At 26.4% G+C, this 27,379-nt stretch overlaps 1 protein-coding gene across 3 annotated transcripts in view; it reads left to right on the top strand.

The window, feature by feature from the left end:
• The window catches only part of LOC111634483 (homeotic protein ultrabithorax-like), a 46,107-nt gene extending 19,556 nt beyond the window's left edge, over positions 1-26,551 (top strand). Inside the window, exons 1-3 of one of the 3 annotated variants that reach the window (XM_023379259.1) lie at positions 1,685-2,424; positions 20,796-20,864; positions 24,249-26,551. In XM_023379259.1, coding sequence (XP_023235027.1) covers positions 1,881-2,424; positions 20,796-20,864; positions 24,249-24,613 — 978 coding nt within the window. In that variant the 5' untranslated portion in view covers positions 1,685-1,880 and the 3' untranslated portion in view covers positions 24,614-26,551. Of the gene's footprint in view, positions 1-1,684; positions 2,425-20,795; positions 20,865-24,248 lie in introns of those variants that run through there. The other 2 variants (XM_023379269.1, XR_002758229.1) reach the window with 2 other exon arrangements.
• Positions 26,552-27,379: the final 828 nt, after the last annotated feature.

The following is a 27,379-nucleotide window of genomic DNA, read 5'->3' as shown; positions in this document are numbered from 1 at the left end:
TATATTCTCGATTATTTTGCTTATTTTTATTAGTAATTATTAGAATTAGAAATTTTAGGTTTACATAGTTTCGGTCTATATTATATTAATAATATATATATAGGCCTATATATAAGTGTAAACCTAATTGTGTATGTTATGTTATCCAAGTTTGAAGTAATACTCTTATGAACAGTAAAATTGGATATTTTACTTTTAAAGAAACTTATAATGTTGTTTATATTATATATTAAGTATAGAGTAAGCTTGACTGTATTAATAAAAGATTTAAATATTAAAACAATTGATAATGAGACTAACCTTCAAGAATACAAAAATTTTACATTCTTCAGAATTTATTTGCAATTAATTAACGTTATTTCGTATATCTAAAATCTAGCCTATAATATAGCCTATAAATACATTAACTAGATTATTTAATTAGATTTATATCTGAAATTTTAATTGCGTTATTATAAATACATGTTTTATAAAATAGTAAAACATCTGTAGATATAATTAGCTTATAATTCAGTACTTAAGGTAATGTATAAATATATTTATCTCAAATGTTAATTATTTAACTAAATTATTTAATTAATTATAAGCTTATTGATAATTTAATTAAGTAATGTATTTTTTAGTAGTACCATATGATATCTAATCTTATCTTTATTTATTTTCTGTTAAAGTTATAAACATGGCAAAGTTGAGTAAAATGTTAAATCTTAATAAATATGTTGTTGCATGCAGTAAATATCTGGTTTGTCCGCTTGCGTGATAGATCATTCAGACTTTTATTTGTTGCTTTGATATATCTAAAATCGTGCGACAAGATCAAAATTTTGATACTCCGTAAAGGATATGACTAACAGAATTTTATTATCTAAATTCCGTTTATAATAGTATTTAAAATAACTAAGTCATAAATAATATAATTTCCAACTTAATAGNTAAAATATATTAATTCACGATTTCTTTTACAGATGAATTGCTTGGACTAAGATGTAAATCTTGATTAATTAACCTTCAAAATAATCATTTCAAACGCAAAAAGTAAGTTATTTTAATGACATTTATGTGTAGGTTACATTTTATCGATCGGCTTGCATTCTACTGGAAGAGTTTTTTTTCCTATGAATAATAAACTACATAAAAATTATAAGACACATTTAAACATAAAGCAAAACCTATATATCAATTAAGTTGTTTAATAAAAATCAAATTGAAAGCGACTAATCAAGCAAAATAAATTTTAATTTTATTGTTTATACGATAGAGCTTGCATTATTTCATCAATTCATTTGGAAACGTTCATCTGTATTGATCTAAATTCTTTATAAAACATTTTAAAAAACTGAGAGTTTATACGAAATCTATTTTAGTTTGTTTTGGAAGCAAGCTTATCAAATAGTGCTGTGCAGCTCCATGTGACAGTCACGCTTCGGTGCCGGCTACTCTGATATTCACGCACACTCGTACAATGAAACAAGATGACCTCTGTATAGAGAAAGCAAAGCTGTAAAGCATGGAAAAAGATGTATATTCGATTTTATTAAAGTGACCTTGCAGTAGAATGAAAAGGATGACATATACAGTCTTACTTGGCACATTTTTCGGTTAGTGAAGAAACTAGCAAACAGGCGAAGGCGGCAGAATACAGAAGACAGAAAAGAGTTCTGTAGAACAGTCTGTGATTGGTCGGTTCTACCGTCACCACGACGCACCCGTCCCGTCCTCCAAGCTCTGTCTGTCGTGGGTTGAGCGAATTTAATCCGTACAGCTGCGGGGGGGCATTTAGTTGGTGGTTGTGTAAAAAAATACAAATTCAAAATCCCATGTTCCGACCGGACGACAAGATCCCAACATTGTCAGTAGTTAAAGGCCGTCAAGTCAGTTAGATGATGACAACATACTTTGATCAAAACGGATTTTACAGCGGTCAGGGTGCTGGTGACCAGCCTTACAGGTTCCCGCAAGGTCTCTTGGTGCCACCCTACCCTCAGCCCGGTACAGCACGAGCTGCTGCGGCGGCAGCGGCTGCAGCAGCGGCGGCCGCTCAGCACGGGGACACCACGTACGTCGACAGCGCTGTCAACAACTCTGGTTCGACATCGACGGCAGCAGCTGCTGCTACCGCGTGCAAACTCTACTCGTCTGCCGTGGGCGAAGGTGGTGCTACGGCCGTGTTCAAACCCGAGTGTCTGGTGAAAGACCAAAATGGTTTCAATCAGGCCGTAAAGGAAATGACCAGCTGGCCGACAGGTTCACTGGCTGGCGTCAGGCCGACGTCCATGACCAGCGAGACGATGAGAAGTTTTACGGCCGCCGACAATCCCACATCTACAAGCAGAGTATCGGATGCTTGGACAACCTGCTGTCAGAATCCACCGGCCGTGGCCCAAGCGCCAGCCAACGCTTTCTATCCGTGGATGGCCATTGCAGGTTGGTGACAGTAATCTTCCATCTCTTCTTTTCTATGTATTTTCTCTTTTTCCCTCTTTGCAGAAGTGATTTTCTTGCCGCGAATGGTAACGAATTGCTTCTTTACAGTCAGAAAGAGAAGTAAAAACTCGACCATCATAAAACTGAGACGGTTCCTGAATTTATTTCCGTCTTTACCCCAAAAATGAGTAGAGACCATGTGCAAAATATAGCCTCTTCTGCAATACCTCCTCTCCAAACTGAACACTTTGCTGAATTAAAGCTGGGAGGGGAGTATTAACCTACCTTTGTGTGTCGCATATATGGTGATGGGTGGGAATTGGAGATTAGGGGTGGCTACTGTAACACAATGAAGTAACGGTCCTTACGATCCTATGGGAGATATGTTTCGAGAAGTAGGCGTTTAGCTTCTGCAAATTGCAGGAAGTATGATAAATAATTTTTAATGGAGTATTTGCATTCATTACAGGTTAGTTTGATACGACGTGATTATAATTACAGTATAATGTTTTTTCGTAAGAATTGTTTAAAAAATTTTTATTTCGGCTTAATTTTTGTCATTTCATATTGAACTTTTCTTTAATCAGCAACTGTCTATTTATAGAATTTATATGTAGGCCTCATGACGTGCATAATTATTTCCGGAAAAATTTCCTATTTTCTTTACAATGATTTTTCTTTTAGTTTGAAATTTTAGATATAATAACAATATAAAACCGATTATAAAAATTTTATTTTATCGTAAAAATTTAATATTTACAGTAAAGGAATTTAGAGATGCGATTTATTTTTTTATTGGCCAATATTTTAAACTAATATTAAATGTTTATATAATATATTGTGGACGGAAACTATTCAGTTTGTCGTTATAAATATCACTATGTTGTTTCTGTGAATTATAGATGAATATCAAAAAAAAGCAGGAAATTATTGGCCGTAAACGTCAGAGAATGGTGCGTACTTATTAAATCTTCCTATTGAAACATTATCTGTATGTTTAGGCATTAAAACGCTTTAAAACTCCCATAAAACGACCACAAATGGACCATCAGTAATAAACCTTAACTTTACTAGAGTCTATTAATAGTGAGTTAACATAATACGGCCATCGGACAGACATATACAACCAACTTTCCGTCGGTAGGGAAAACAGTAAGCGCGTGTTGTTAAAAGGACGTAAAAGTGTCGTTGAGGTGTTTACGACCGCTGTAAACGTCAGCTAGGCTACGAGAGTGAGATGGACCCTGTTACGGCTTCGGCTTTCTCCGCTCGCCATATTGCATTCAATGCACGCAATTTTCTTTGAGTGTTGTCTTTACATATCGGATTTCTAACGCTGTAAGACAATACGCTTTAAAACGATGGCTAAAAGAGCGCTTTTAATGCAATCGATCGCTTACGATAAGGTCGAAAGGGACGGGATTACTGACCTTAAAATCTTTAACGTTTGGCATTCGTTCCAGTTAATTTTTCGCTAAAATAAAGTTAATTATCATCATTTACCTTTAAATATTTTAAATATTAGGCCTATATACCTTTCATTTAAAACTTTTTAGATTTATTCAATATCATTAAAAAGTAACAACTGTTAAGTGGGTATAATATTTATTAATTATTTAAAGGAATGAGATTTTAATTACAATGCTTGAGTTATTCTCGTTTAACTCAAATTCTCGGGGTAATTTATTATTATTATCATAATGCATCGAATTAGTCTACTATTATAATTTTAATTTATACGATACTGTAGTTCTCGAAGCTTATAATCAGTTAAGATGGCTCTAATCTACACATCTTTCATTCTAGACGAAGTGCATATCTGAAAGCTTATTATAAATTTTCAGAAGGGAAGATAAATAGCTATTGTCATAACCGGTAGCTGGTTTAATTTTACTATTGTGATTCTAAAGGAAAACATAAATAGGTTAATTGAATACACAAAGTTTCAATAGTATTATGTAAACGTTTTTTAGAAAAATCCATGTAAATTAATCTGTGCCAACATCCTGCAGTGTTATACTGTATATCTATTCATCAAATATTGTAAATTTAAAATGAATTACTTTTAATACTGATTAGCATATTACATTATCATGAATTTTATTTTATTTTCATGATAATTTTATTGTATTGGGATTTTTACATATAAATCAAAATTAAATAAACGTAATATGATAATAATTGTTATGTAGAAGTCTTAAAATTATATAAAAAGACTTCATATTTAAAAAATTTATTTTAATATTATATAATCATGTGTTTATTTAAATTGCATGTATACATACGTTACGATTATATAAAGTAAGTCCATAATTAACCAATTTAGCATATTATTATTACACTTCTTTAATAATTGTAATTATTATTATATGTTGGTCTCGTAATTTATAATATAGAATCGATTTTCCAACAAGCNTAATTAACTCTATAAGGAAATCTCTTATTTTTCATTTGTAAACCTTTATGATTTATCGAATTACTCTGTTTCAAACAATTATTCGTAGGTCATATATTAAATTTATAGCCTATATAAAAAAAAATTACAATTTGGCATAGCTTGCATCGAATCAGACACGGCTTTTAGTCTAATTTATATCAAACATAGATTCATTTAAATTAATTATCAAATAATATAATTGGTCCGATTGAATAACGGTAAGACAGAATAACAAAATATGTAATTTATTCGTAGTGTTTAAATGTATAAAATTTAAAAAAATCTATTTTAATTTATGCACTAATAGACTTTAACAATAAATATTGATAAAATTTACAGTAATAATTTCTTTAAATTCGAATTAAATCTGTTGAATGAATAAATGTGCATCGTACTAAAAAACTGGTACGTTAACATAAAGGTTAAAATGTAACTTCTTTGAAGAACAATATAATTTATGAGTTAGAAAGAATTTGTGAATCATAGAATCTGTTTAGTAAGCATATTTCGTTTTCCATAAATAAAAGAAATTTGACTGCCTTTTTTTAAACTGAAATTGTTAGTTCATTCAGTTCTAGATAGCTCTATAACCCATCATAAAACAAAATATGGAGAAAAATGTTATTTCAACTTACAAAATGGAATTTTTTTAAAAAAGTATGAATTATGCTTTCACTTCAAACAATTTATTACAAAACAAAACAATTTAAATAATGAACTGCTAGATTATCATTTGATAAAACTCGATTTATGATCTTAGATTTAAAGAGAATTTTTACGAATAGAAGAATGTGTAATATCCTGCAGACAATTAAAATTATTATAAATAATAGCTCTACAAAAATTTTTAAATTTTGGTCATTCTATTAAATAATATCGAAATTAATTAAAATTTCTAACATTTAAAATTTAGAATCATTTCATGAAATATTAATTTTGGTCTAAGTAAACTCGGTTAAACGTAGTAATTCAAACACAAATTATTATTGTATTGTATTTTCAAAATACCAGAAATCGGTTAAACGTATTCATTTCAAAGAAACTGGTGGTTTTATGAAGCAGCTAACTTGTTGAAATAATAAGTTATTATTTGTTAAAGGTTATCTTCGTAGTTTTAGAAACATGTAAATTGTTATCTAAAATAATAAATTCCTGTTACAACTTCTTCCCAAATATGATTATACGAATAGCAATCTTCCACAACCAGTAGAATGTCAAGGACTACATACTTTGTAACCTAGTTTTCCAAATGTGACAAGAAACATAACTGCTTATCGGATAATATTGCCAAATAATTACATTAGGTTGGAATAGATGACCATGAAGCAATATGGCCCTAACTAAATTATAGGCCTATTGCTATTGTAGTGATGTGCCTAAATAATAAAATTATCCAAATAATTAAATCAAATTTTAATAGAATCCTAGAAACTAGTGATAGTCTATACAAATACATTCATTGTAAATATTTATATTCAACGAATAACGTTCGAATAAAATATTAATCTAGCTTCATACAGAATTAAGTAAAATTCTATGTAAAATTAAACATTTAAATATTAACTTTATACTTATAATTATCTTAACCTAGCCTAAAATTCGTGGAATTGCTGCGAAAACGTAACAAAGTGTTAAGTACATTTTATATATTGAAACTTTATTTGAAAAGTATTTTAAAAGCTTTATACTTTTCTAAATTATTTTAATGTAATTAGATATAAACGTTAAACTTGGAAGTTTTTAAAATGAACATATAATTAAATACAAAGTACTGGTACTATAATATTAGATTTCAAGGTAAGTTATAATAATAGAATTGACAAACTGTAATAAAAACAAGTTTATGAATTACAATTTATATTTTGAATATATAAAGTAAGTCCATAATTAACCAATTTAGCATATTATTATTACACTTCTTTAATAATTGTAATTATTATTATATGTTGGTCTCGTAATTTATAATATAGAATCGATTTTCCAACAAGCTATAAATCCCTAGGAAAGTTTAAATGCTAATTTTAATATTGATCATTATTATAAGGATGATATTTTAATAATATTTTGATTAAACACGTATAAAATATTATATGTGTGTTTATTTAAGTTTTTAATTAATTTTTTTTTAAACTTGTAGATTACTTAATTTATCTCTCTATTAAAGTAACACTATCTGAGTGTTAGATGACGAGAAACATTTATTTTCAATAACGTCTTACTTGTGAATATAAGAAATTTATCACTGAAATTATAAAACTAAATAATTCAAATATATTAATTAATTGCATCGTTGTTTGTTCGAATTATTATAATTTATAAGCATTTAGATAAATTCTATATTAATATAGTAATATTATTATTTTTTAAGCATTATATCAATGGGAAATAAGCCAAAACTGTTCTGTTTTAGAAAGTTCGAACATGTTCTAAGAGTAGAAATTTGCTCTGTTTTGCGTTTAGTTGTAGCTATAAATTACTTTCTGATTATATAAAGCTTCAAGTTTACAGTAAAGATTTATAGCGTCTTATTTAGTAGGTGAAGTGCTGCCAATAATTTCATTGACAACTATTGACTATAAGAACCAGTTGAAAACTTTTTATCGTAAATTACAAAATGCAATAAAAGTGATTATGTAATTTCATTTAATTTTATCGTTGCATTTTTGAATACACTATAAGATATACAGTTAATAGAGAATGATTCGAATTAATCAACTTATTTAATATTTATTAAATATTAAATTACTTTGGTGTAGTTTGCCATATCATTTTCGAATGAAAGACATCTTTATGAATTCTTGTGTAAGATTCGATAATTTAGTCGCAAGAAATCCACAGAATACGAAAATAGATAGATTTAGAATTTAAATGCACTAATAATGATCGAAATCTACATTTTTCTATTTCCATAATATCAGATAAACTGTCCATGAACTAAATTGATTATAATTCCAAGCAAAAATGTTTGATGATGATATTCCATTAGGTTCTAATAAGAATAGAATTAATAGATTTTTATGCCGTTCGTAGCGTATCTAATAATTTGCGATAGAAACAGCAAGAAAGTAATATTAAACCATCAAGATATACGTTGGCATTCTCAGCATAATAATGAAACTTGGGAAAACACTTCTAATTACGTACTTGTCTTTTGTCTCAGTGGTCTTGTCCAGTCTGTAATAGACGCGAAGATTTATTTCTCTTTCACTGCCCTCTGCTCACCCGAAAAGATGAAAAGGAACCGCACAACAGGGACTGGACGATTTTAATTACACGAGTGTACATCGATACAAAGAGAACGAAATGATCCATTACATTATTAACTTTTTAGAATTCGCGACAGATGAAAAATTAAACTTGCTTCTCATTCGTATTTTGAATGCAAATAAACTTACATTTTGGGAAAATAATTGAATATCTAGTGCTATAAATTAACTATATTTCGCCATGTGTTAGAATATAATTATGCTTACATTTAGAATAACTCATGTAGTATAAAGTAGGCAAATTATTTTAAATATTCTATACGTTACTAAAAATATTNATAAACATAAATTTACAAACATAAAAGTTAATGATTATTAAAATGTACTGTGCTTTACAGATTGCTTAGTTTTTGAATGGTTGTATAAGTTAAATTCTTTACTTTATTAATTTTCTAAATTTTAGGATTTTGTTCTATTAGATGCCTTATATTTGACGACGATATATTAAGTTTATACTTCACGTAAACTAATATAAAATCTTTTAAAATTAAATATCAACCATTAGGCCAAGCATAAATATAATTTGAAAATAATTTTTGAAAAGCTATATTTGGAAAAACCCGGAATTATTTTCATGATTATAAAATATAAATAACAAGTTTTTAAATTAGCATTTATACAAAATTGAATTTTATTAGTAAGATAATGTAACTTAAATATGGAATTAAGGTAAATGACTATTGCTAATTTTATAGCTGAAAAACTGTAGTTTTGGTTTGAATATAATAAGATTTTTGTGTAGATTTAAGTGTGAAATTGCATTCGGTAAATTTTGTATTTATATTTAATTGTAGGCCTAAACTTAAACAGTTAAGCCTAACAGACTTTTATTTTGACAATTGTTTTTAGTTCAGTTAACTATCAAGACAAAAATTCTTCATAAAGTTATTGTCAAACAAAACTATGAAGAGAAAATAACAATTTGAACTAAAACAAATCACATTTTACTAATAAAAAACTGCTAAATCAAAACAAAGTACAAATTTTTATGGATTGAATTTGAATTTAAACTTGATTTAAGCCTATAAAGTTTATATATATCCTTAAATCTGATTTTTAAAAAAATATATATACAGTGTATAAGAATACTTTATTTAAACGAAACTTATAAAATATTTTCATATTTAAAGAATTTATGTTATTCAACTGATAAATTATTTGGCTGGCCTACAAGTCTTAGATTTTAAGACAAAATTAAAGTCTATATAATCAAATTCCTTCGAAAGTTTTAAAAGCCATTCCTACCTTTGTTGTTATTCCAAACTATGGTAGCCGCCATTTTATTTTCTTTTGTGTTTGTAGTGAAGTTTTCATATAACTATCTACTTAAGAGTTTATTAAACTTATTACTTCACGAACAAAGAACTTCATAGGAGTAATTTATTTAAAATTTTTTTAATATTCTTTCGTAAACGGAAATATAAATTATAATCCGAGAAGTAAATCCGAACTTCATCTGAACTTCAAAACACATCTCAAAAATATGATAATGCGAGTTACCAAGTCTCGTTAAGTGTGACGTCAAGGGTCATTAGGGGCAAGGCAAACGGACGATGACCCAATAATCAACGCCCGATTCTCCCACTATAAGTCCCTCCCCTTAACTGTTGGTCTGTAGTCTTCTGTAGTTCTGAGGTGTAAAATACTCAGAAGATAAATACTCCGCTTTTTTGGATAAAATAATACAAACGCGTGTTTATAAGATATTATAAGTTATGTTAATTTGAGAGTATCACTTAACTGTACTCTTCAGACTATCTCTTTGATGTCAAACAGTTTTATAATCATATTTTTCTTCGATTTCCTCCTATCAAGTCTATATTTTACTTTTGGAAAGAAAAAATAAAACAGGTTAGTTTCTACAATAGTTTTATATTATAGTTTATATTATCTATAGTGTAAATATAATAATAACTTATTAAATCCTAAAATATTAACTTTTATATTGCTAAGAATTTAAATAAATGAAATTTTCCTACGTACGAATATATCATAAAGTTTTAATACTTACAGAATTAATTTAGAAATTTCCAACAAACTGAAAGTGAAATTTATTTGATATAAAATATTCACGTAATTTCCACAGTTCTTTTCTCTCTAATATTTAATTTTCTTGAAGAAAAATTATAATTTTTAATTTAAAATTTAAATTATAGTGCTACATATCANCTCTCATAGATTACATAGCATCTAATGTTTGTAATACTTACACAGCCTATATTAGTCTAATTAATTAAAAAACTTGGCACACGATTTAATTTAGGCTAAATCAGGTGCCAACACAATGTTATCTAAGAATAGGTTAAGAATAATATAAAAATTTTATTATAAAATAATATAAAAAAATAATGCAGTAATTCATAAACTATAGACTTATGTAAATTCTGTAACGCTTTGCGTAAAATCAGCCTAATTCTCTTTCTCAGATAATTTCCATTATTTGATGACATCTGCTATTTTCACATTCGATTTATTTTAAAACTTGGCGCTTAGCATGGCTTATTAACTTTTTGATCTCTAAAATTACAGACATGATTTATGAATCATTTAAAATACAAATAAATGTTTTCACTGATTATTATGTAACATATTAAACTTATATTTAATAAATTTTAGAAAATTGAGAATCAAGAATCATTTTCGCTCGAAAATATTTATAACATGTGAACTTACAAATTTATTTAAAACAGTTTTGTAAAATATAAATAATAATCTAATTCTTATACTAGTAATTTACAAAATTGATTGCTTATTTTGCATTTTACAATTTAAATAAATAGTTAAATTATACATTGATATTTAATTAGATCCAGTTTAAAATAATGAAAAAAATATCTAAAAATAAAAAGCATTAGTTGTAGCCAATCCTTTTTTCCCCTCCCTGCTTTGGAGTTTAGGTAAATAATTCAAAGCCTAGGTTTGTTACTTAGAATTACAGTAAATAGAATAAAATCTATAAATAGTACCTATATCTTCATTATTAATAAGCTTTGAGTATTACTTTATCTATAGTAGTCCGTTAATGTTACAGAAAGCCTTCATAAAATAAACCTTACTGAGCCTATTAACGACTACTAGTTTAAATTTATACATAAAATCCAACTGAACAAAACAATATTAATTATTAATATCATTCAAAAAATCAAATCAAATCCTATTATTCCTAATTTCAGCTTAAAATAATTTAAAACAAAATAAATGTATTATAGTAAACTAGAGTTAAGCTTATTCTGAAAAAATGTAATTACATCTTAATTTAGCAGTTATACATGAATTTAATGGCTCATATATAAAATATGAGCCATTAAATTATGTTTAGAAATCATAGATTCGCTAATGTACTTATATATACAGTATTAAACGTAAAAACATAACTTTCATATAACTTATAGTCTAAATTGTAAAATAATCTTATAAAAGTTCTAAATAAATTCATTTATATATTAAATTTTTTAAAAAGTTTATTTTTAATTAAATATAGGCTATTTATTAATTCAAAGATTAATAAATATTTAAATACATAGGAAATCTGTAAATAACAATTTCTCTTGTATATAAATACACCACATACCCTACAGTTTATAAATGAATAAAGTTTATATATTAAAGAAAAATTTTTAAAAATTAATTTAATAATGTAATAAATAAGTTATAAGAAATCTGGCATTAAACGAATAAATGAATGAGATATTTTCTAGATTAATGTCATCAATTTAATTATTGATATTTTTTAGTTCTAAATATTTTTCTTATGCTATCCGAGCCTCGTACTAATTATTATACATTGTTTTTTTGCGCTGTTTAATATTATCAATAATTTTATGTACCATCGTCCGACAGATATTGCTACAGTTCAATAGAAAAATCAATATGTTGTTCTTATATTAGTTTGATGTCATTTATTTGTTGATTTAAACAAAATTTTAAGGACGTTTATTAAAATAAATAAAATATATTTTATATTTGCATCTAATGGAATACTATAGGTACTACACTCTTTAACTTAAAATATGCAAAGTATTTCATATTTAAACGTTTGTTTTAATCATTTCGTATTGAAATATTATATGCGAAATTAATTATTTTTTTAAAATATATTTATAATAGTTTATTAAATTAATATTTTAATTTTAATGGAGCTTGCTTTTTATTATTATTCTAAAATAGTCATTATCTATTTTTAGATAAAATTAGAAAATTTTTGTTCTATAATTTCTATTTCTGAAAAATAAAATCTAGATTTGAAATATTATTACTTTTCTATTTCATTTTTAATAACTGAATAAAGTCGAACCCCTAACAACGGACATCTCTGAACAGCGGCCATTTTTTTAAAGGAAATAGTTTTGAAAAAAATTGCATGCAAAATAACCTGCAAACAATGGCACTTTCGAGCAACGACCACTTATATTTCCGTCAGTGGCCGTTATTCAAAGATTTAACTTTATTGTAATACGAGTAAATAACATAAATAAAGTTATATCTGGAATACTTTTAATTTGATTTACTTAATAGAAACGTCTGTTAGATCTATTGTGAGTATTTAGTACTTAAAATTACAAATGTACACAAATTTTTCTTATTTTTATGAATGACATTTTACTTTAAAATTCTAACTCTGTGTAGCCTGTAGGAGTCCAATTTTACGAGATATAATAATCAATAATGTCTGTCATGTACAGTATAGATAAACTCCTTTTAATAGGAGAAATTTTTTCATTGGAATATATTAAAATTATATATAAAACGTCTCTCTAAAATTGTCAAATTTATTTATCACAATTTTTTGAAAATATAACGATAAGTGTTATAAGCTCCCGCTTATTTATGAATGATTAATTCANTTTATTGATATTTTTAATGATTGAAACTTTGTAGTTTTGTTTTAATTTTAAAAATATCCAATTCAAAACTGAGTTTTCTTGTAGATCGTTTGGATGAGTTCGTTTTATTAGAAAAACTAAAAATATGCTAGTAGTAGAAACAATTAAAAAAAAGAAGTATCGATGCGCTTGAGTGAGAAGTTTGATCTATAATCCATGAAGTGCGTTTGACAGTAAGAGTTTTCAGTGTGGAAGAGTAATGGTCACCAATACAGGTTCGGAGTTTCCTATTGGATAAGTTTAAATGATGGATGGAAAACGGCCCCCTAATCCTATTGGTAGAAAAGTTTTGGGGAGTAGTTTTTGCTGGTTGTGGGCAAGAGCTTTCATTAAACAGTAAATGACTTCCAGTGATTTAAGAGTGGACATGCTTACTGTAATCATGGCTTTGAATAATAGAAAGACCTTCAATAATTCTTACCTGTTGTTTATGTAGTCATTACTAAAATTTATTTGCATGTATACATACGTTACGATTATATAAAGTAAGTCCATAATTAACCAATTTAGCATATTATTATTACACTTCTTTAATAATTGTAATTATTATTATATGTTGGTCTCGTAATTTATAATATAGAATCGATTTTCCAACAAGCTATAAATCCCTAGGAAAGTTTAAATGCTAATTTTAATATTGATCATTATTATAAGGATGATATTTTAATAATATTTTGATTAAACACGTATAAAATATTATATGTGTGTTTATTTAAGTTTTTAATTAATTTTTTTTTAAACTTGTAGATTACTTAATTTATCTCTCTATTAAAGTAACACTATCTGAGTGTTAGATGACGAGAAACATTTATTTTCAATAACGTCTTACTTGTGAATATAAGAAATTTATCACTGAAATTATAAAACTAAATAATTCAAATATATTAATTAATTGCATCGTTGTTTGTTCGAATTATTATAATTTATAAGCATTTAGATAAATTCTATATTAATATAGTAATATTATTATTTTTTAAGCATTATATCAATGGGAAATAAGCCAAAACTGTTCTGTTTTAGAAAGTTCGAACATGTTCTAAGAGTAGAAATTTGCTCTGTTTTGCGTTTAGTTGTAGCTATAAATTACTTTCTGATTATATAAAGCTTCAAGTTTACAGTAAAGATTTATAGCGTCTTATTTAGTAGGTGAAGTGCTGCCAATAATTTCATTGACAACTATTGACTATAAGAACCAGTTGAAAACTTTTTATCGTAAATTACAAAATGCAATAAAAGTGATTATGTAATTTCATTTAATTTTATCGTTGCATTTTTGAATACACTATAAGATATACAGTTAATAGAGAATGATTCGAATTAATCAACTTATTTAATATTTATTAAATATTAAATTACTTTGGTGTAGTTTGCCATATCATTTTCGAATGAAAGACATCTTTATGAATTCTTGTGTAAGATTCGATAATTTAGTCGCAAGAAATCCACAGAATACGAAAATAGATAGATTTAGAATTTAAATGCACTAATAATGATCGAAATCTACATTTTTCTATTTCCATAATATCAGATAAACTGTCCATGAACTAAATTGATTATAATTCCAAGCAAAAATGTTTGATGATGATATTCCATTAGGTTCTAATAAGAATAGAATTAATAGATTTTTATGCCGTTCGTAGCGTATCTAATAATTTGCGATAGAAACAGCAAGAAAGTAATATTAAACCATCAAGATATACGTTGGCATTCTCAGCATAATAATGAAACTTGGGAAAACACTTCTAATTACGTACTTGTCTTTTGTCTCAGTGGTCTTGTCCAGTCTGTAATAGACGCGAAGATTTATTTCTCTTTCACTGCCCTCTGCTCACCCGAAAAGATGAAAAGGAACCGCACAACAGGGACTGGACGATTTTAATTACACGAGTGTACATCGATACAAAGAGAACGAAATGATCCATTACATTATTAACTTTTTAGAATTCGCGACAGATGAAAAATTAAACTTGCTTCTCATTCGTATTTTGAATGCAAATAAACTTACATTTTGGGAAAATAATTGAATATCTAGTGCTATAAATTAACTATATTTCGCCATGTGTTAGAATATAATTATGCTTACATTTAGAATAACTCATGTAGTATAAAGTAGGCAAATTATTTTAAATATTCTATACGTTACTAAAAATATTTAATAGGATTATAATGCATATATATATATACACATTACTGAGTAGGTTTTTAATATTAAGATCAAGCTATGCTTAATATTTATTCATTTTAATTTTCTACTTGTAGAAATATATTACTTATAGGCCTAATAATTAAAACTTAGAAAAATTTTATACTTAGTTTTATTTAAAACGGAATTATTTTTACTTTAAAAAGCTAAATAGAATTAATAAAATTTATTTGTTTTTTATAACTAAGAATTTTTTATAAATTTTTATATTTTATATGAAATCTTTTTAACTATAGAAAAAATACAGTAAAGAAATTATGTATTTATTGATATTTTTAATGATTGAAACTTTGTAGTTTTGTTTTAATTTTAAAAATATCCAATTCAAAACTGAGTTTTCTTGTAGATCGTTTGGATGAGTTCGTTTTATTAGAAAAACTAAAAATATGCTAGTAGTAAAAACAATTAAAAAAAAGAAGTATCGATGCGCTTGAGTGAGAAGTTTGATCTATAATCCATGAAGTGCGTTTGACAGTAAGAGTTTTCAGTGTGGAAGAGTAATGGTCACCAATACAGGTTCGGAGTTTCCTATTGGATAAGTTTAAATGATGGATGGAAAACGGCCCCCTAATCCTATTGGTAGAAAAGTTTTGGGGAGTAGTTTTTGCTGGTTGTGGGCAAGAGCTTTCATTAAACAGTAAATGACTTCCAGTGATTTAAGAGTGGACATGCTTACTGTAATCATGGCTTTGAATAATAGAAAGACCTTCAATAATTCTTACCTGTTGTTTATGTAGTCATTACTAAAATTTATTTATTTAAAATAAAAAGCAAAGTGAAAAACCAATTAATTTTTACGACAGTTTCTAATAGGCCAATTAATTTTATTATTAAATTTAAAAACAGAATTATTATAAAAGTATTAATTAATTTCTTATAAATATCTGAAATGTGATCTATTTTCGATCATTGTTGTCAAATAAATTTTCTGCAAAGTTTAAAAAAAAAGCAATGTTATAACTATCTGTTTGTTATAAATTACTGTTTTTTTAAATAGAAACTCTAAAAATTATATTATTTTTTCAATTTAAATCATTGGGAAATTATTAAATAATCTAATTACTAAAAAAATTAAATAATTGTCTTAATAACTAGAAGAATATGCAATAGATTATTTTCAGGAAGATTGATAGCTTATTCATCGTTTAAAATTACAAAAATATTCGAAATATATAGAAATTGAATTTGTATAATTAACAATTTTCTTAAAATTGAGATGTCATTGATACTATTTAAAGTTTAATAGTCACCTGTTGAGCTCGAATTTGCTCTCGGCACCGTTTTCCCCTTGTCTCATATACTCGTAAAGGTTTTAATGCAATGTTTATAGGATGTCATAAAAATTCTCGAGATGCCTATAGTGCTTAAGAACAGATCAGGTCGTGCCGTATAGGGTGTAATAAAAATCAACCCGCCACAACCATTGTAGTTCCTCGACATCATAAACAAACAGAGGAGATAAGGTATGATTGACTAACCTGTAAGACACGATATGGTTCGTACCGAGATGATCATACACCATTGTTTCTGTCAAAAACATAATATAAAGTCTACTGGTTCAAATACAGCTATGAATATTACATCCTATTGGTTTCTGTTTAAACATAATGATTATTTTAAATTTATTTTTAGCTTAAATTTAAAAAATATTTATTGATATATGCAAATTTAGAAGTTTTATTAATAAAACAATTGGTTAAAATATGATTCAATATGAAATACATTTGTATAGAATAAAATACATTTTATCATAAACTTGAGAATATAAAGTATAAACTTAAAATTTAATTTTATTATAAGTAGATTTGTGCTCCAAAAAATTCAGAAAAGCTAAAATAAAATTGAATTTTTTAATTTATTCTACACAAATAGAACTTTTCAATAATTTATTGACTATAAGTTAACGAATATATAGACTATATATGTATATGTATGAAAAGCATTGTCTAGTCATAGAGTGCATTTAGACCTACTTCTAGAGACAATACGTAGGCCTATGCATATAGCACTTTAATTATTTCTAAAATTTCTTATCATAGAAAGATAGAATGTTAATCATTTTCCGAAAATTACATATTTATATCTTATATTTAAAGAATTATTAAGTATACTAAATTATTTTCCTACAAGTTATCGTCGAAAGTTATTTCCAATTTCAAATTGATTCTGTAGGTAACATATATTCATTCAATATTTAATCGAATAGCTATCATTGGTTACTATCTTCGACTTTTTACTTGCATCTTTTAACAAGAGAAATAAACTTTTTAATTTTAATTCTACAGAATATTAAAGTTTTAATCAAACCTTAAATTCTTTCAAATTCTTCATTGCATTAAGTTTGCTCAAATTAAATTAAGTTTTATTCAAAATTATATTCTCGATTATTTTGCTTATTTTTATTAGTAATTATTAGAATTAGAAATTTTAGGTTTACATAGTTTCGGTCTATATTATATTAATAATATATATATAGGCCTATATATAAGTGTAAACCTAATTGTGTATGTTATGTTATCCAAGTTTGAAGTAATACTCTTATGAACAGTAAAATTGGATATTTTACTTTTAAAGAAACTTATAATGTTGTTTATATTATATATTAAGTATAGAGTAAGCTTGACTGTATTAATAAAAGATTTAAATATTAAAACAATTGATAATGAGACTAACCTTCAAGAATACAAAAATTTTACATTCTTCAGAATTTATTTGCAATTAATTAACGTTATTTCGTATATCTAAAATCTAGCCTATAATATAGCCTATAAATACATTAACTAGATTATTTAATTAGATTTATATCTGAAATTTTAATTGCGTTATTATAAATACATGTTTTATAAAATAGTAAAACATCTGTAGATATAATTAGCTTATAATTCAGTACTTAAGGTAATGTATAAATATATTTATCTCAAATGTTAATTATTTAACTAAATTATTTAATTAATTATAAGCTTATTGATAATTTAATTAAGTAATGTATTTTTTAGTAGTACCATATGATATCTAATCTTATCTTTATTTATTTTCTGTTAAAGTTATAAACATGGCAAAGTTGAGTAAAATGTTAAATCTTAATAAATATGTTGTTGCATGCAGTAAATATCTGGNTTTTAATGGAGCTTGCTTTTTATTATTATTCTAAAATAGTCATTATCTATTTTTAGATAAAATTAGAAAATTTTTGTTCTATAATTTCTATTTCTGAAAAATAAAATCTAGATTTGAAATATTATTACTTTTCTATTTCATTTTTAATAACTGAATAAAGTCGAACCCCTAACAACGGACATCTCTGAACAGCGGCCATTTTTTTAAAGGAAATAGTTTTGAAAAAAATTGCATGCAAAATAACCTGCAAACAATGGCACCTTCGAGCAACGACCACTTATATTTCCGTCAGTGGCCGTTATTCAAAGATTTAACTTTATTGTAATACGAGTAAATAACATAAATAAAGTTATATCTGGAATACTTTTAATTTGATTTACTTAATAGAAACGTCTGTTAGATCTATTGTGAGTATTTAGTACTTAAAATTACAAATGTACACAAATTTTTCTTATTTTTATGAATGACATTTTACTTTAAAATTCTAACTCTGTGTAGCCTGTAGGAGTCTAATTTTACGAGATATAATAATCAATAATGTCTGTCATGTACAGTATAGATAAACTCCTTTTAATAGGAGAAATTTTTTCATTGGAATATATTAAAATTATATATAAAACGTCTCTCTAAAATTGTCAAATTTATTTATCACAATTTTTTGAAAATATAACGATAAGTGTTATAAGCTCCCGCTTATTTATGAATGATTAATTCAATAATGATAATGTTTACACGTTTTATCATCTTGTATACACGTTATTTTATCACCCTCTCATAGATTACATAGCATCTAATGTTTGTAATACTTACATAAGTTGCACCTGCGATTTAATATGACTGATAAAGCCTTCCAAATAACTTTATGTTGTTATGTTTTATTCATCGCATCGTTTTAAAATTTGGCTCTAATTTGTAATTTATTTTTGTTGGTTTATAGAGTTTTTAAGTTTTAAAAAAATATTATATAAAATATAAATTGTTAAATGAAGTTATAGATTCTAAAACATTTGACTTTAATAATAGGAATTTAACGCAATAAATTTTCACATAGCCTAAATGAAACTTTATTAAGTTTATTATTATTCGAGCTATTAAGGAAAATCTTTAATTTTATTACTTTCTAACAGAAAATTTTATGTTATCAACACATAAGAAGTTCGTAAAATTACGTCTTTTTATTAAAACATGAAGAAATATTAATTAATATTCTAGGTTTAAATATAAAAGGCTACTGTGTTTCAATACCACTTATAATCTTCTACAAAGTAAATATTATTTGCTATATAATATTAGGCCTAAATGTGATAATATATATTTCATGAATAACATAGCATATCAATACTAAGTGACTAAAATAATAAAAGTATGAGAAGAAAGTATAAAAAATTGTTATAAAATATCAAGAAATCTGTATAAATTTATGTAGATGTTTATTTTTTAATTAGAGACACTTGATATTTGATAAAAATCTGATAAAAACTGTGGCTAGATGAAGAAACGTAAGAGAAAATAATAGACCCTAAGCGAGCTTAGCTTTTCCCCCTATCTTCAAAGTTTTTCGTTGTCTTTATATAATAAGAATCCAACAACGTTAGCAGCCGAGCTCGTAAGTTTTAATGTCCACTCTTTTCCAGAAGCGATCGGATACCATAAGTTACATCCCTAGTTGAAGTAATGCAATTACTGGTATGTCCTATCTTGCTGCTCGTATGCTCCGATCGATTGAGGGCTTCGTGCGATTCTCGACAGCTGCTACCATCTCTGCTTACAGTGCACATTCTCTTCATGGATTGGATACGCAATGAGAAGAGGTTTGTCGACAAAGAATAGCTGTGATGATATTTGCAGCGTTCTAAAACGAAAAAAGTAAATCAATTGTTAAAAAATTACTTCTTAAATATGCAAACAGAATTTAATATATAAAACTTTTCAATTATTTATTGCGTAACTTTTAAATATTAAACCCCGAAACTTAATGTAGAAATGATATAAAACTTAGGTTTAGATTCTTTAATTAAAGCCTTGTGTGACAAATTCTAACTTTACATTTAAGTTTGGTATTCATAAAGCATATTTCAAATGCCAATAAAAATATACAATAATCTAGTTAACTCCAAATATAATTTTAATTGATATCAAAAGATTTCAACTTATTAAATAATGTAAATTTAAACTTTCATTATAAAATATGAGCTTTAATAACAAAAAACTCGTTAATAAAATGTTCACAATTAATTTTCTATTGTATTTTATCTATCATTAAAAATATTATTTATAGAAAATCCAACAATTGCTTATAATTGTGTTTTATTCTTCACGTTATTCCTATCTTAAATTCCGGAATTTAAACTTACTGTAAGTCTAAATTTAGATAAATTATAGAGTAAACTAGAATTTTTTTTTTTGGATATAAGTGTATATTTATATAGAAATTAATAGATTTATAAACTCAAAATTCTTTTCAGTAAACCAGCGTCAACAAATACAGCAATTCCTAGGCCTATATAAAAATTACAGTCCTGAAAGTTTTGGAGGTAGGATAGGTTATTTCGATAAATGGATATTTTTCGGGTTTAAAATTAAATTTATAGGATTCTCTAGGATTCCTTTTAGGATCGAATAACTGAGTATTTTTATTATTTAATAATAAATTCAAAAAATTGTAGTTAGAAATAAAAATTTTGTTCACGTTATCGATAAAAAAATTCAGCAATTAATAATTAAAAAAAAATAGAATAAACCTTCAACTGAATAAAAATAATAAAGTAATATTTCATATGCAGTCTTTTATTATATTTTAAATTAAAATATGCCGTTGATAAATATTCAAGATAATAATTCAATATGATTTTATGATATATAAAATAACCTGATATCGTTGTTAATTTATTGTTTATTATTTTTATTGTTTTGTTGATTAATTAGAAATTCTGATCAAGGCTAGATATAGTAAATTAGCAACATAAATTATGCTTTTATTTTAAATTTTATTTTAAAAACACTTGTCAATTTAGCGATAAAATTTAAATTTATACAGATCTAATGTTAACTTCATATATATAAAAAGAAATTAAAATTTAGTTGAAGTAAATAAATAATTATAACAACTTATACCAGTTCATTAAAAAGCCTTAATTATCGTGTAAAATATATTATCAGATAAAATATAAATACATGTATATGCTTCCTCTCATTTTTTGTATATTCAAACATTAAGGGGGGGAAAATTGCTTTAAGATAAAGTAAAATGCATGCATAAAGTTACATCAGTTTAATATTAATTAGTTATTTGAAAAACCTATTTTTAGAAGTTAATAAATTAAATCTGATAAAATTTCCCGCTACTTAGTATAAGTATAATTATATACAAAGCATGCAAATCCAAGCTATGCTAAACAATTAATGTGTATTAGGCCTAGGCAAATGGTGCTGCTTATGAACTAGCCGGACAATTTTTACTGCTTCAAACTAATAGCGGAGACGTGACACTGTTATAGCTGACGATTACGTCCACGTAGTTTACGACCGGACGGGCGCCGGGTGGGACGGCCATGTTTGATATCGCATGGGTCTGAAAGGTTCCAACCAAGCCGTCAGGCAGTAGGGATCAGACTGTTGTTCAAAGCGATATCAAGCGTATTATCTGTCAGATCTAACATACAAGAAGTTCGTAAGAAACAGAAGTCAAATCTGGACAAAATTACTACGTCAGACATTGATGGTGAGTAGTCTTTCTTAGTCAAAACATATTTCGTCTATACTTTCTGTGCGAAGCGGAGAGATGCAGTGAGGAAAGCAGTCGCCATATTGAATTCGATACCCTACGGGTGTGGCATCTAAGTTTTCCACTTCCGGACGGAAACGAGATGTAAGGATAAAAAAAGATAGGAAATTTCCGTTTTTACTCTCCAAATCGGCCAACGACATTTTTGAAATTGTGCGGATTTTGATGGAGGAAAAAACTTGTCGAGTTTTTCGTCTTATTCAATTTATTTTTTATTGAAATACGGTTTTAAAATAAATCAATATTTATTATTAAAATAAAAACTGTCATAATTCTATTTTTTTTCTTTGTAATATTATAATAAAATATTTTACATTTTAGAAATAGAGATCTTACCTTAGCTTACGATACTTCTATTACGTTTGTTGTAATATTATCTGAAAATAAAAAATAAATTAATATTAATAATATAAAACAGTTTCAAATATATAAATTTAAATAGATGAGTAAGTTTATAATTTATATATTTTAAATATAATCGTGGCATAAGCTATAGAAGATATAACCTATTCTTCCAGTAGGGTTCAGATTGTTCTATAAATGAGACCTTCTTTAGAGTAATATAAATTAAAATTGTTACAATATGAGTAAATTTAATAATGATGATAATAATTTAATTAATTTAAATTGTATGCTTAAATTTTCTTTCATAATGAAAAAATTAAACAATAAAAGAATTTCATTTATTAATTTAAAAAGCTGAAAAACTAAAAACTAATTTGTTAACAACCTTTTGAGCTTATTTTGAATTTAAAGTTAAATATTTTTTTCGAAAACATTAATAGATCTACACTTAAAATAGCTAATAACCTCAAAAATATTAAGTTAATATTACCAAATTGTATCTTAATAACTTGATACTATCATAAATATGTTAACTATAAAGAAAAATCCTAAATTTTTTAAAATAAATACAGTCAATGAAAGATTTATTATGAAACTTTAATTGATCTGAAACTCGGAATAGTTTCATATATGTGAATTATTGAAGACAGCAAACAATAGAGATAAGTATATAATCAATATTGCAGCTTTTATCTGTTATAAAATAATTTTTGTAGCAAGTTATAATTGTTTGTTTTCACGTAAGGCGTATATTGATTTATTTAAAGTAGATGTGTACATTCTATTATATGATTTAATATATTACACTGTTTTTAGAAGTTTTAGGATTGAGTTTAACTTTTCTACTCTATGAAATTAATAGAATAAATTGAGAAAAATCCATAATTTCTAATTGTGTATGTGTTTTTTTAAATATTTCTAGTTTATTATAAAAAGAACGGACGATAAAGATTTTTAGTAAACAATGATATTACGCAATTTGATAGATTTTTATTATTTTTTCAGATTTTCCGTGAAATTGAATAATGTTATTCTCTGAATTCTTATTTGTAGTTTTTTGACAAATTGTAAACTTCAATGAGAAATTTTATACTTGTCGAAATGTAATAAAAAAAACTAATCTTCAAGTTTGTTAGGCCTACAGCTAAGCAATAAGATTGTTTGAGATAAAACTAAACAACCTGTTAAGTGCTTTTTATTGCTTTTTTTTAAATTTATAGCATCTGATACATGATATTATCTACATGAACAATATGTAGCTTATTTCGTTTATTATCACAAAAAGTTTTTATATAGCTTATTATCTATATTTTTAATATTCGACATCTTTAAATAGGTTATATAAGTTGTAATGTTTAAAATATAATTATATAGGCTTACATGTTCACTACGAAAAAAAAATGTTTAAAATATCAAATTATTATATGAAGGAAATTAATAATAAGTGTTATTAAGATATTTATATATATCAGAATATATGTAAAGTGCGTAACGGCATAACATTCTAATTTAAATCTAATTTGAAATTAATTATTTGTACACTAACAACACAGATAATATACTTTTATAAATTTAAAAGCATGTATGTATATACTGTGTCTTCAAATTTTCATATTTTTTGTGTGTAAGCTTATGCATATATAATATAAAAAGAGAAGTTGAACAGCAACAAATGTAGAATACAATGTATCAAACTGTTGTCTGCTAAGGTTACTGTTTGTTTCTGAAATATGAACCGATTTATTCTACAGAAAGTATTGCATTTCTAATAGTTTGGCTTTAATTTCAGGTGCCAACGGTTTGCGAAGACGAGGTCGCCAAACCTACACACGTTACCAAACCTTGGAGCTAGAGAAAGAGTTTCATACCAACCATTATCTGACACGGAGAAGAAGAATCGAAATGGCACACGCCCTATGTCTAACAGAAAGACAGATCAAGATATGGTTTCAGAATCGAAGGATGAAACTGAAGAAAGAGATTCAAGCTATCAAAGAGCTAAATGAACAAGAAAGACAGGCACAGGCAGCTAAAGTAGCAGCACAACAGCAGAAACAACCGAAATCATCGAGCAGTAGCAATCAGGCATCTGCAGGTTCCAATAGCACAGGATCATCAGCTACTAATTCCAGTAGTACAGCCGTCAAAACGTAAGGTGTTAATGTCTCTCTTTGTTTTTATGTTAGTGGACAATCTGTCCGCTGGAAGTAAGGTGATGGAGATAGTACATTCACGTTCTGGTAATTATATCATCTACAATTCTACATCAACCCATAACATTATTATCAATATACTCATGTGTATATCAATTGTCAATGATGATGATCATTTGACCAATAAATCATTATTTTAATATGACAAGTTACATTTTAGTACCGATATATTATAAAGATAGCTCGAAAAGTTATTGAATTCAATCGATATTAATCGTTTTCTATTCCAGAAATGATAATTTTAGTCTTCCAGATTGAAATGTCTTATACTGTTTTAAAAACCGTTTTTAATAAGAAAATTAATTCATTATATACACTGAAAATAATAGAGATGCAAATTTAAATTTGTAATCATTTTTTGAATATTTTCTAAAAAATAGAACAACACGAGTCTTGGAAATAGAAATATTCTGAAAATATTCGTTAAAATTAATTTAAACAAAAGAATTTCTGATGGTCAAATGATAAAATCATTGACTTATTCATGAGATTATTGGTGAAATTATACTTTTTTGAGCTCCTTTTTGTGTGTAACTCTTATCAATCATTTATCACAAAAAATGTCTAAGTCATGAATCCAGACGTGAAAGGATCACCTCCTTTCTTCTGCATTGTAGAAGTCAGATTTTCGACGGTGAAATAATATGAAGAAGCCAAATGGAACCAATGTTCGAGAACTTATCATGTTGAGATCGTCTAGCAGTCGTTTTTGGCAGCCAGACTAGATCACTTACAATATACGTACATTATGCGGGTTTTATTCTTCAATTATTGTTGTTACAATATTGTTTCCGTTAAAAAGTTATGCCAGTTATTTTGTGTGTTAATTAATTCGTAGTCCATTCTTTTATTATGGACATTGTTGCTTCCACTTTTCAGCCCACCATAGAAATGACAAAGTATTAGTGATTTCGGTAGTTCCCTTTTAAGAACAGTGATTAGGATATATTTTTACTTTTATTGATAGATTAGTTCTTTAAGAGTTTTTTATATTAAGCGTTAGCATTGTGGGGATCTTTATCATGAGAAATTGTTATTTTTTTTTCTTCGTAGCTGTGTCCTATTGATTTATTTTAAAATAAACGAAGGGTCTTTGTGAGTGCTTTTAGAATTTGTCGTGTTTAGATGTACTTAATTAGTACGCTGTTTGTTGTCTTGTAGATGTTCATAGTTGTATACTTCTAAGTGTAGTACATTGTCACTTCTGTTGACAATGGATTCATGTGTTATAAAAAAAAAAATACTAGCCAAATTCCCAATTACCTTTTTGTGGAGCAATATATGAAATTTGAAACAGAGATGAAATAGAATATAATCGATGTGAAAATAATTCTTGGGAGGCTTTTAGTCGTCATGTCTTCATTCAACCCAAAGAAATATAGATTGTGAAATATGAATATGTGAATATATCATAAAAATCTAAAAAAAATTATAGAAATATATATATCAACAATTGTTAATTTGGGAAAATAATAATTGAGCTTTTTCTAAGTTTGTTCAATAGCTGGACATGATTTATTTTTTAAGAAATAAAGTAAAAACATTTGGATAAATAGTTTATGTTTCGATTATGTAATTGAGATTAATTGAATTATATTATTTCGCATCTTTTCATATTCATCAACTTCGAAAATTGTCAACCATTTCCCACCCCTTCCAGTTTTTAGACTTTAAATCTAATATTAAATTTTCTTAACATCTTTTACAAATCTATTGATATTATTAGAAAAAAATAGCTTTTTACTCTACATTTACCTTCTATATTTGATATAAAAGAAGTTATTTGTTCCCCATACATTCCTCTTCATTAATTTGTTGTATACAGATATACGTAATAAAAAGTATCCACGACGGGGTGTAACAAGCCCGTCCATTGCAAAAAAAAACANTTATTCAAATTTTATCCAAAATCCTTCAAAGACAATATTTCAAACAGAATATTCTGAAGAGCTTTGTTCTACCATTTTCAATGCAGCTCGTGTTTACAACTGTTGTATCTAGGAAGAAGTCGAATGCCCTCACCCATTCTAATCGTCTAAAAAGGGAATGTATTTCGTATAACATCGTCTCTAACACCTGATCTGCGAACTATCCTGCATGCAGATTGCTACCAAGTAGATACTCTAAGAGTTTGCTTGCCAATAGATATTGTATGTTGCTTCTTTATAGCTTCCAAACGTTTTCTTATTGTTCCTATTTGTTGTCCCTTTATCTCAACGGTCACCTTGTAGTATTCCAAATAGCTAATTTGTCCGGAAGGTCGACAAATATTTATTTAACATCATAATATAGGAAAAGGGCACGCTTATGCTAATGTCAGAGAGACTATCAAGAAGTCGAAAGCTGTCTTTTTTTCCCCCTCCTACGTATTGTAGACCAGTTTTGATAGCAAAACTCGTTTGTATAATTTAACAATAAAATGGTTCTGAAAGTATTTTATGTTGAAGAAATTAACTAAAATTAAATTTATAATTAAACATATATAATCTTCATCGATTTGACACAATTAGATTTGATTCTTTTACGAAATAGTAAAATATAATATTCTATTTGCAAACTGTTATTAATGTAACCCATTTTAAAATGTTTCTCATAACTCAGTCTACCAATGTGTATAGTAGGCCTACACATACCTACAGGATGTGATTTTTCATATATTCTTAATATATATAGGCTATATATATATACATTTATTTTTTAAGATTTA

The sequence above is a fragment of the Centruroides sculpturatus genome, unplaced genomic scaffold (assembly GCF_000671375.1).
Source record: "Centruroides sculpturatus isolate CEXI.00-Female unplaced genomic scaffold, Cexi_2.0 scaffold210, whole genome shotgun sequence".
NCBI classification, from domain to species: Eukaryota; Metazoa; Arthropoda; class Arachnida; order Scorpiones; family Buthidae; genus Centruroides; species Centruroides sculpturatus.
This window is presented reverse-complemented; position numbering and strand designations above follow the sequence as displayed.